The 11,611-nt window shown below is 35.1% G+C and overlaps 2 protein-coding genes across 2 annotated transcripts; one reads left to right on the top strand and one right to left on the bottom strand.

Moving 5' to 3' along the window:
• The first annotated feature begins 5,800 nt into the window (after positions 1-5,800).
• Positions 5,801-9,571, top strand: LOC126796470 (protein SCO1 homolog 1, mitochondrial). The gene is made up of 9 exons (XM_050523298.1): positions 5,801-5,898; positions 6,089-6,150; positions 6,910-7,024; positions 7,229-7,393; positions 7,484-7,574; positions 8,205-8,417; positions 8,517-8,606; positions 8,691-8,823; positions 9,151-9,571. The coding sequence occupies exons 2-9, from the start codon at positions 6,143-6,145 to the stop codon at positions 9,257-9,259; spliced, it is 924 nt and encodes a 307-aa protein (XP_050379255.1). The 5' UTR covers positions 5,801-5,898; positions 6,089-6,142; the 3' UTR covers positions 9,260-9,571.
• Positions 9,572-10,131: 560 nt separating this feature from the next.
• On the bottom strand, positions 10,132-11,361 carry LOC126796473 (casparian strip membrane protein 1-like). Its single transcript, XM_050523300.1, has 3 exons — positions 10,956-11,361; positions 10,716-10,839; positions 10,132-10,573 (listed from the first exon to the last, which is right to left on the bottom strand). The coding sequence occupies exons 1-3, from the start codon at positions 11,264-11,266 to the stop codon at positions 10,358-10,360; spliced, it is 651 nt and encodes a 216-aa protein (XP_050379257.1). The 5' UTR covers positions 11,267-11,361; the 3' UTR covers positions 10,132-10,357.
• Positions 11,362-11,611: the final 250 nt, after the last annotated feature.

The raw sequence follows: 11,611 nt of genomic DNA, 5'->3' as shown, positions 1-11,611 counted from the left end.
TTTTCTTCTCTTGGCGTTTCGAGACATTAGACAGAGAATAGATGGGGAAAATTTTTATCAAGAGAGAGACGAGATAGAAATCGAAGAAAGATCTTGAGTTCTTCAACTTTTGATGACCGTTGATAAAAATGAATGGTTGAGATAAATTTATTAGGCAATATTAGGAGAGGCTTGTTAGGAGAGGATCTCAGTCCGGAGAAGGCACGGCCAAAAACTGATGGAATCTGAATGCTGACGTCATCATGACGTCCGTGTGATCTCAGCATTGTGTTAATATTATTTTCCTTTTTCTTTTTTAATTTCTCTATTCATTTTCACCATTTCCTCCTTCTTCATTTTTCATTTGGTATACAATTCCACGGGGATTCCACTCACTTACCGGTATTGATTAAGATTGACTTCGCCCTCACTAATTCGTCATTTTGTCATAAATTCTATTTTGCTCCAATTTTACATGGTTTTCACAATATCCGCTTATTTTCTACAATGTAAATAAACATATATTAATTACATAATATTTACATGAGAATTAACATATTTCTAATGTTTTAGATATGATTACACGCATATGAATGCGAGTAATCAACTAGTATGCAATGTGCTACATGATGAATTGGTTCTGAAACTGAAACATACAATTTAACACTTAACAATCAATTCATCAATACTTAAGGATCTTTAATCATGAAATCACACAAAAATAACACAATCAAGAACATCTAAACATCAATTTAGTTATATACCTTCTCTGCTAGCCAAATCAGTCTTGTTCATCGAGCTTCTGATCCATACATGTTCTTAATTGCACAAACACTAGAAATATTAGTAGCACAAGCAAGAGATCTTTTGCGTTTTAATATCAGCACCAAATGGGATTGTTTGATGCTAAAACGATATTGAACATAGTGACTCAAATCTTGTTTATATAATGGCCAATGTGATTCAATCTAGATACAATCCCATAAGTGTATTCTGATCAAACTCTTAGTTGTAAAGGCTTAGTTCTATCACAATACTAACTCATATTAAACAGACTTTAGTTAATAAACTCATGTGTAATTCAATTGATATACTACTTGAATTACTTGTTTGAATCAAAATCAAATTTAAATACTTCTTGTTAACTCATTTACTTGTTTTAACAAGTCTGAATTTATATAGCATATCAATTCTAACAATCTCCCACTTGGACCAATAATGTTTGCATCTCCATAGCTAAACAAAAATAACTGTAATCACCAACTAAAGTGTGCACGGAAGTATTTATAAAATTCATAGTCCATTTCAGCTTTGTCAGTTCTCAGCAAAAACATTACATAATCAAGAATCACAGTAGATCAAAAGTAGTCTAAATGATACAAGAATTGTTGCAACCACATAAGCTCATGATGTGATATAGTGAGTATATTTTGATATGTATATTAGCCTATAAAATCAAAAACTCACAGTCCTCAAGATTTCACAAAATCTTTTAAATCAGCAAATGCCTTCATCTCAAAACTGTAGAACTTAAATTGAAACTTAAATGAATAACTATTGTACTTAACTTCTCTGAATGATGTTATATAGCTTAACTAAATTCTTATCAGCAGAACAACATAATTAAATAAATTCAAGACCATGGAATAAAACTTGTAACTAGAATTCCTCAAATTTTTATTGATCATTCTGAAAATAAAATTACAAGTCGATTCTTGAATTAAAATACAACCAAAAAAACTTAATTAATAAAAACTTAAGAACTAAACACACTCCCACTAAACTTAAGCATCAAATCCGATAAGATTCCCAAATTCTGAACACGCTTATTAAAAACTCCAATTGGCAATGCCTTAGTGAATGAATTAGCCAACTGCATTTTTGTATCTATATCAAGAACTTCAACTTCTTTCCTTTTAACTAATTGTCTCACACTGTAATACTTCAAAGCTATATGTTTAGAATTATTATATCTCTTACTGTTTTTACTGAAAACACTGTAGCTTCATTGTCACAATAAACCTTAAATGCATTATGTATTATGTGACTCAAAACTTTAGTATCAGTCAAGAAAGTTTTAATCCAAATCCCTTAACAAACACCCTCATACAATGCTATGGTCTCAGCCTGCATAGTAGAAGTAGTGACTAAACTTTGTTTCATAGTTTTCCATGCCAGCTCCATTAGCAAGCATAAAAACATAACTTGAAGTGAATTTCTTTGAATTTGGAAAATTTCCTGCAAAGTCTGAATCAGTATATCCTTCTAACTCTAAAGTTTTAGCTTGTCTATAAACTAACATGTAAGTCTTCGTTTTCTGTCAATTTCTAAGAACCTTTTTCCTTGCAACCCAATGTTCTTGTGTAGGTTTAGACCAAAACCTGGACAAAATTCCAACTAAAAATGCAATATTAGGTATGGTACAAACATGTGCTCACATAAGGCTGCCTATAAGCTTAGCATAAGGTTTGCTATCCTTTGGCATCATATTCCCCCCATTTTTAGAAATTTTGGATATTTTGTCTCCTTAATTTGCTCATAGGTGCATCAGTTGGAGCACAAGTCTTCATATAAATCTTTTCAGCACCTTATTAATGTAATTGTGCTGAGAAAGACCTAAAAGTCCTAATTTTATGTCTCTCTTAATTTCAATTCCTAAAACGTATGAAGTTTCACCTAAATCTTTCATGTCAAAATTACTCGACATAAAAGACTTAGTCTCTTTTAGCAATTTAACATTGTTGCTAGCTAAAAGACTGTCATCGACATACAAAATCAGAAAAATAAAATCATTCTTTGCAATATTTATATAAACACATTCATCAACTATGTTTTCTAAAAATCCAAAAGATAATATAACTGAATCAAATTTTATATACCATTGTCTAGAGGCTTGCTTAAGTCCATAGATTGATTTCTTAAGTCTGCAGACAATATTTTTTTTCCTGGCTCTACAAAACCTTCAGGCTGCTTCATTTAGATAGTATCATCTAATTCTCCATTCAAAAATGCAGTTTGTACATCCATTTAATATAATTCCATATTATAATGAGCTACTAGAGCCACTATAATTCTAAAAGAGTCTTTAGTTGGACCATGAGAAAAACTTTCATTGTAATCTATGTCTTCTTGCTGTGTAAGACCTTTTGTTACAAGTCTAGCTTTACGTCTTTCTATATTACCATTGACATCCCTTTTAGTCTTAAACACCCACTTACAACCTATTGCCTTATGATTTGGGTAAGGTTTAACTAAATCACATATTTGGTTCTTAGACATAGAAGTTATTTCTTCTTGCATGGCTTGTTCCCATTTACTAAATTCATTATTACCTCGAGCTCGCTTGTAGCTCAAGAGATCATCATCCTCTGCTAAAAAATCGTATTCCTGTAAAGTAGAGGGTTAGCTACAACTTAAGGTTCTAAATCCATGTTTTGAGGTTGGTTTTCTAATTCTTCATCTAGATTCTAAATTTCATCTAAGTTTTGCTCTGCTACATGAACAACTGGTTCAAAACTGTATTCTACATATTTGATTGATTTCTTTGATTTAAACCAAAATTTGACACAGTTGTATTTTGATCCAAAACAAAAGGTACTTCTTCATCTAAATCTGAATTTTCTAAAATCTCATTAAATTCTAAAGATAAATCTTCAAAATTTTCACTGAGAACACCTTTATTCAAGAATTTTGCATGATTTGTTTCCATAGTCTTAGTGGTTCTGTACGGTATATAAAATGGGTATCCCTTTGATTTTTCACAATAGCCTATAAAAAATTACAACTCACAGTTTTATGACCTAATTTTTCCTGTAACATGTTTGAAATTATTGCCTCAGCTTTGCAACCCCACACATGGTAGTGATGCAAACTTGGCTGCCTACCACACCATAACTCAAAATGTGTCTTTCCTATAGCTTTAGAGGGTAATCTATTGCAAACATAGTTTGCAGTCTTAAGTACCCCACCCCATAGAAAAATTGGTAAGCGTGCAATACACATCATAGATCTAACCATATTACGTAAAGTCCTGTTTTTTCTTTTCGCAACTCCATTTTGAGTTGGAGTATATGTAGTAGAATATTGTGCCTTAATGCCATGTTCTTGCAAAAATAATGCAAATGATTCATTCTGTTGGTCTGCACTAGTATGTCTACCATAATATTCTCCACCTCTATCACTTCTTACAATCTTAATTTTAGTCTCTAACTGCAACTCGACTTCAAACTATAGATTTTAAAAGATTGCAGTGCTTGAGACTTTTCTGAAAGCAGAAAAATATAGCAATACCCCGAGTAATCATCTATGAATGTGATGAAGTAATTATTCCCACATATTGTCTTATGCTTAAAAGGTCCACAAATATGTGTATGTATGAGTTCTAATAACTTGGTACTTCTTACTACATCAATTTTTCATTTATTTTCCAATTTCCCTTTTAAAACACTCAATGCAATCGGTCAAATCATCACAATTTAAAGCAGACAAAATCCCATATTTCTCGAGTTAGTTAAGTCTTTCTCTGGAAATATGGCCTAATATCTGGTGCCATAAAAAAACTGACTTGTTATTGAATAAAGTTCGTTTAACAACCGTAATTCTAGCTTCCGTAACAGTTGTAGTATTATTTTCAAGCATCGTAATTTCTTTCTCAACAAGAGAACAATCTAACTTTAAATAATTGCTTGACAAAGAACCACAACCAAGAATTTTAGAATCTATGTGAAATCTTTATTCGATTAAAATCAATAACAAGTTTGCAACCAATACTAATTAAAATACCAAATGAAATCAAATTTCATTTAAGAGAATGAATAACATAAACATTGTCGAGAATAAGCCTAGATTAATCTTCAAGCATCCGATGGCCTTGACTGCCACTCTTTGGACACAAGTGATGTTGTAGCTCAGTTTGTTATGCTACAAGCTTGAAACTATTAGCTCAAGGTATTTTGGAGTTCAAACCTCAACTTTTTTTTTTATCACAATCCCACAGAGGCTCTCTACCATTTCTCAAAGATCAATCAAAACTTCCATTCCAAATTGATCAAGAATTTCAATTGTCAAAGGTAATCATAACATTTTTTTAAAATCACAATCCCCACATAGGCTCTCTAGCCTTTCTCAAAGATCAATCAAAACTTCCATTCTAAATTGATCAAGAATTTCAATTGTCAAAGGTAATCAGAATTTCAATTGGTAGTACAAGTTTGCATATTCATGAACCAGACATGTTCCTTCAAGACACCTAGAGATTGCTCAATAGTTTAAATCGCTCACTTTTTGACATGTTTGTGTCAAGCCAGACCTCGTTGCTACTTTAAAAACACACTTTAACTTTTTCCTCATTCCGTTTGGGTCTTTAGATCAGTTGCCCATCTCCTCTAGGCTCCAGCGTTGCTTTCCAGTTTGAACTTTTGGAGGTAGTTGCTTAAGAGGTTTTTACTTGTAAGTTTTTTCATTCTTAATCTAAGAAAAAAAAACAGTTAATATCAATCATACGATATAAACCATTAGCAATACTTACCACGTAGGAGTCACGTGCACACCACCATTACTTAAAAAAAATTATTATTAGGTAAAGAATTGAAATGCACACTCGTAAATTAAACTCATCATAACCTCCCACTTAATAAGTGATACTATTTCACTAGACTAAATGGTATTAGACACGAGTCGCACCTCCATTGATTTCAGAAAGACAATTATGTTTTACTTATTTTTCCCTAACAATTAGGGTTTTTTTTCGTTTTCTTAGAGCAGTTTTCCCTAAACCCTCTGATTTCCATTAAAATTAAAACGATGTCGTTCACTCGTTTGGTCCGAAAGAAGAGAACTGAGCTTCTGACTCCTGAGAAGTACTGAAGAACGGAAGAAGAACTGAAGTTTCGAACAATATCTTTTGCCCTATTCGAACAGGTTAGTTTCCTTTTGCCGCTTCTGGGTTTCACTATATCTTTTGCTCCATTACCCAATTCGTACTTCCATCGAGTTTTACTCTTTTTGAACGACAATTAAATTTTGGGGATAAATTTGGATTTATGGATCATGGAATCTGGCTTAATGGGTTTATTTACTGTTGGTTGCTTTTTACTGGGTTTTGCCTCAGATATACAAAGAGACGAGAACCGTGATTGAAAGCCAGATCCCCCTACATATCCCAATGCTCAGGTGCCATACTTTCTTCATTCATTTCATATTGTTTTTTCTTTTGCCTAAATTATGTTCTTGTTTTGATTTTTTTTTTGAGGAATTGGAAATGCGTAAACTTCGGTTGGTTACATTCATGCATTTCTCTAGTGTTAAGTAATGCAAACACTGGTCAAATAAGGTCTAGTAACTAGGATCATCATAGAACAATCATATTGCAGACGAATAGATGGTAATTCATTGAACCTTAACCCTATACCCTTGAAGAGCAAATCTCTTGAAATAAAGGTTTAGAGAGAGAGTTATCATCTTTTAGCAGGATACAATGTCTAACCTTTTCACTTCATGGAATCGTAATGTGTGGCGGTAGAAGATTTCTGCATACCTTCCCATGTTTTATTGATTGTTCTTCCGGTTTATTCAGTTACTTTTGTTGAGATATATGTCTTGCAACTATAACCATAACCATATGAGAAACAAGGCTAAATGGTGCATAGTTTAGCTGAACAGGCTATTTTCATCTTCAGTCTGTAGTTTGAATCAGTCCTTGTGAATTGTTCTTCATCCACTACTTAAGACTATCTTTCTCCACCTTTACCAACTTCGGAAAATTGGGCTCATTTTCATGAAATATGGAAGGGTAATTTGAAGAGCCTTGAATGGAGTGATGCTTTTATTTTGTTCATAAATCTATTTGTGTATTCTTTTACGTCTTAGTTTTGTTTGGTTTGCAATGGTAATTTATATTGTTATTTTATCTCTGGCTTCCATCATTTCCAGGATAGTGAAGCATCTTCGGCACATCAATCGATCTTTGGTGAGATGTGGGCTTCCTGTGCCATCTCCGCAGCTCACTGAGGGTCTTCAGCATCAGCAGTTTCCGTGCTTTCAACAGGTCTGTCTCCTTCAATCATGCCCTGGTATATTTGTTATGTCTTGTTCATTCCCCGTTGGCTCCAAGGAGAAGAAAATAAGTTGAAGTTCAAGCTTCTATTGTAATTTTTTGTTATTCTTGGTCATCTCAATATTCAAACTGTTGGTGCTAAAAATATTTAAACTCCTTTTTTTTTTGGTTCAATTTTCCTTGGTTGGAACACAGTCGTTGACGATTTATCAAAGATATCTATTTTCAACAAGTACCACTGCTTCTACAAATCAAGGAGAACCAAAATCAAAAACCTCGGAAAATGGTGATTCTGGTGAAGGGAGCAAGTCCAGCGAATCACATGAAAGTGGCGATGCTGGAAAATCTGTTCGTGGAGGGGTAATTGAGAAATTTTATGTGATGTTTTCTTTCATGTAGGCAGTAGAAACTTTAACTGAATTTCATTGACTTTCTTAATGCCTTTTGTAGCCTGTTTCATGGTTGAGCTTTTTGTTGCTCGTATTAACTGGAGCAGGAGTCATCCTCTACTATGACAAGGAAAAGAGACAGCATCTTCAAGGTAAACTACTGTGGTGAGTTATGTATGTGTGGTATTGTGAATGTTGAGCTTCATAACGTCAGTGGGCAGCTTTCTTACGAATTCTTCAATCTTCCCACATTCTTATCGATAATTGATGAGTCATGTTTTGCCAATCATCAAGTTTAACCTCTTTGATTGAAGGTAACTCGCTGACATTTATTTACCAAAAGTGGCTTCTTATTAGTTTAACAATCTTCTGGCAATATTGACTATGTGGTTAGAGCAATAGCTTCCTGCTCTATCAATGAAGTCTTCACATTCTCTGTTGCTTGGAATCAAAAGATACTCAAGTCTATATAGAAACTTAACTACGCCCCTATTAGCTGTTCCAGACTACTCAACTGACTTGTAGCCTGTATATCACTCTTAAAAATTGATAGGTTCTGTGATATAACTTCTTTTATGACCACATTAGTCACAGAGCAAATGACAACCTGTACAATCTATGGTAAACCAGCGCATTGTGCATCTACATTTCTCTTATAGGCTGGATGAGTTTTGCTTGCCTTGTAGTTACATCAGTCATGTTATGTTATTTCTTATGGTAACCTGTTGCAATTTATTTTTGGCTTTAGTGCATTACACTAATATGCATTAATTTTGCGGCAGACATATTTAATGCATCCAAGGAGGTAAAGCAAGGACCATCAGCGGGAGTAGCTGCCATTGGAGGTCCATTCAAACTTATCAACCATGATGGGAAGCCCGTAACTGAAAAAGACTTTTTGGGGAAGTGGACGTTGATATACTTTGGTTTCACTCACTGCCCTGATATCTGCCCAGATGAGTTACAGAAGCTAGCTGCCGCAGTTGATAAAATAAGTGAGTTGTATATTTGAACTTATTTTTTGAGTTGTATTTTTTTTTCTCAACAGGAATTCTGATATTCAATGCCTGAAAAGTGATTGTCTTTTGTTGCAGAGGACAAGGCAGGGATTGAGATAGTCCCCGTGTTCATCTCTGTTGATCCTGAAAGAGATACAGTTGAGCAAGTCCGTGAATATGTCAAAGGTAGCAACCAGGTCTTTTAAAGTGCTTTTTAGCTAGGATAATCTCTTGAAGCGAGTTCCCTCATTTGTTTCTTTATTGTCTCAGAGTTTCATCCAAGGTTAATTGGGTTAACTGGTAACTCGGATGAGATAGGCAGTGTGGCCCGTGCCTATCGTGTATATTATATGAAGACAACAGAAGAAGATTCAGATTATCTTGTTGATCATTCCATAGTCATGTAAGTATCAACCTTCTGTAGATTGTCTACTACACTAATGATTCTTCCTTTCTATCCATAAAAACCACCCGAGTCATTTTCATGTTCTCCATTGAGTGTAACAATTTCTTAATTAATATTCATGCTACTGTATTTGACTTGAACAGTAAAGAGTGAACAAACTGTATAGTAGTGACTTCATTGCATTGTTAATAGATTTAACTAATTGCTATTGCTTGTCATAATGAATGTGCTTGACATATTTGATTGTTGACTTCTATGTTTCTTGCGTAGTTGGAGAAAGTTTTGATTCGTTCTATTATGCGATAATTGTTGATGCTAGTGCAGGTACTTGATGAGCCCTAGCATGGACTTTGTTAAATTTTTTGGGAAGAACAATGATGTTAATTCACTTGCTGATGGGATAATGAAAGAGATAAAGCAGTACAAGAAATAGAGGCACAGACATACTTTCTGTTCCTTCCCAACTATGACATTTGTACACTTAATAATTTATCTTGAGTCCAGTGGTCATTCTGTTATTTCTTGATATTACCAATTCTGGTTATAGCTTACAACAGTATGTCGATTAGTGGGCATGATAGCGAGTTAGTGACTATGAATTGAAAGGATCAACGTGTGAAGATCTTATGTTGGAACTTATGAGTTGTTCCAACAGGGTTTTGGCTTCGGAAGGGCAAGGTTAAGCTTATTAGCATTGATATCTTTTATTGTCTGGACACCAAAATAAATGAAACTTTATTTTGAATTCTTGATCTATGAGTGCATGCCATTTATCGTCTCTTAAAACTTTATTGCAATATTTCCAAATTTCGCAAGAGTTGCCTAGGAGGCTATCTGGCTACATCTCTGTTTTCTCATCCACTGCCTCAACCTCGCTCATCTGATATGGTTGTTGACCTCCTTTACAACCCTTGTCTTACTGTATTAATTGGAGTTGCGTAGGAAGATCTTACAGTCTGTTTTAGTTGTCAATAGTCACAAGTGGAGATGAGTATGATCAAGAATGAGAAATAGCTAGTTAAACCTTTCTGCAGGCCAGAATCAGAAATAGTTTGGCGGGTTTCGCTAGGGTTGCGAAAATAAAGTAAGATTAGTCGACTTGTTACTGAGTTTTCAGTTTCTCAACCAAACTTTTCAGATCTCTTCCTCTGATACTGCACTATACAGGAGGTTGCTGGAGGTGGGTGGTGTATGAGTGGGACTGTGGGAAGAAGGTGATGTAGAGTTGAAGAAGAAAAGAAACAACAGTTTACAAATGTGGATACCAACTATTTGATCCTGCTGAAGAATTGCAATATTTGATTAATATTGCAATTCTTCAGCAGTTTACAAATGTGGATACCAATATAATTTTAAACACCCTACAACCGAAAGTAGGTAAGTACAGATTGTTATAATAATTCCCATTTGACGGGCAACCATAAAATCAATTAGCTATTATCTCCCAAAAACTGACACAACAATTGAAAGAAACATCAAAAGCAACATCAATCTTGAGCATTTAACCAGTTCCAATGCTCCATGATCGATCTTAAGCTTTACGGAGAGCAACAGCAGATAGCAGAATCAACGCTGTAAACATAACAACTGCAACGAATGCAGAAACCACTGCGCCGCTGGTTTGCTGACAGAAATCGGTAAATTGTTGGCAGATAGCAAGCCAATTTGCATCAGAGCTCCCATTGTGAGCCAAGTAAACTATGGCGGTGGCAGCCGAGGCAGCAGAAGTGTTCAGAGTAAGCGCCACCTACAACAGAAGGACAGTTTAAATGTCACCATATATATACGAGATGAAGTATATGTACGTGGAGATACAATTACATGTAGCATGTATGCTAAATATTGAAAATGTTGGCATCGGTTACAGGTAAGAAATAGAGCTCGCTTACAGTGTCCACGATAAGCAAGAGAAGCCTCGGAGCAACTAACTGGGGACGGACAATGGTGACTATGGAGAAGGGGAGAGAGAGGACAAGGTAGCCACTCACTATGGCCATTGCTATGACAAAAAACCTGTTAATAGGGTAGCGTGTAACCTGTTAACTTAGCATAGTTATCGATAGAACATATACACGAATCGAATCATGTAGTACGTAGATGTGGTCAAGAGGCAACATATATGCACGTACGTGAAAGTGGGCATGTCATCATAACCAGCTTGAAACTGGAAGAACTGGGTGAAGAACGGAAGAGTCTGCTCACTGGACGTCATGGTCACTGCGGCGCCAAAAGCAGCTGCAGTGGCGCCTAGCCTTAGAATGAAGTCGAGCACGGCGACACCCTTCTTCCATCCAGCTCCTTTATTATGATCGTGCTTGGGATCAGCAGCGAGTACCCTCATCACATGATGTGCCTCATCTTTCCTGGCAGCAGCCTTCCTTCTTGATGATGATGACTCTGCATGAGTGCTCATCATTGGGGCTGAATCACTTCTATTCATCTTTGTGCTAAGAAAAAGATAAAATTCACTTGATTAAGCTTCTATGCAGTATGTATCACAATGTACGTAGATAGTTGAATTGGAAGAGATAGAGAAATGAGAAGCCAACTGTGTATCTGCAATAGAACATGATGATAGGATGGGGTTTATATACGGAGTATTTGGTTGTGAGGTCTTATTTTACTAGTAAAGGATTTAGGGAAGTCGTTGCTAACTTTCTCCATTAGCTAGTCCTATAATCACATAAATTAAGGTGGAGAAGTGTGACAGGTATGAAGATGTTACCATGGAGTGGTTACATTATTCGATTTCTCATTCTATTCTTGTTCCGAACGAATATATTTT

This window comes from Argentina anserina, chromosome 5 (assembly GCF_933775445.1).
Source record: "Argentina anserina chromosome 5, drPotAnse1.1, whole genome shotgun sequence".
In the NCBI taxonomy this organism is placed as follows: domain Eukaryota; kingdom Viridiplantae; phylum Streptophyta; class Magnoliopsida; order Rosales; family Rosaceae; genus Argentina; species Argentina anserina.
This window is presented reverse-complemented; position numbering and strand designations above follow the sequence as displayed.

Excerpts from the sequence above, each read along its gene's own strand:
- LOC126796470 (XM_050523298.1), top strand. Across the intron at positions 7,394-7,483 it reads GAAAATCTGTTCGTGGAGGG|CCTGTTTCATGGTTGAGCTT; the intron begins GTAATTGAGAAA and ends TGCCTTTTGTAG. Across the intron at positions 8,607-8,690 it reads AGTCCGTGAATATGTCAAAG|AGTTTCATCCAAGGTTAATT; the intron begins GTAGCAACCAGG and ends TTATTGTCTCAG.
- LOC126796473 (XM_050523300.1), bottom strand. The coding sequence starts at position 11,266 with ATGAATAGAAGTGATTCAGCCCCAATGATGAGCACTCATGCAGAGTCA. Across the intron at positions 10,840-10,955 it reads GATGACATGCCCACTTTCAC|GTTTTTTGTCATAGCAATGG; the intron begins GTACGTGCATAT and ends CCCTATTAACAG. Across the intron at positions 10,574-10,715 it reads TCTTGCTTATCGTGGACACT|GTGGCGCTTACTCTGAACAC; the intron begins GTAAGCGAGCTC and ends CTTCTGTTGTAG.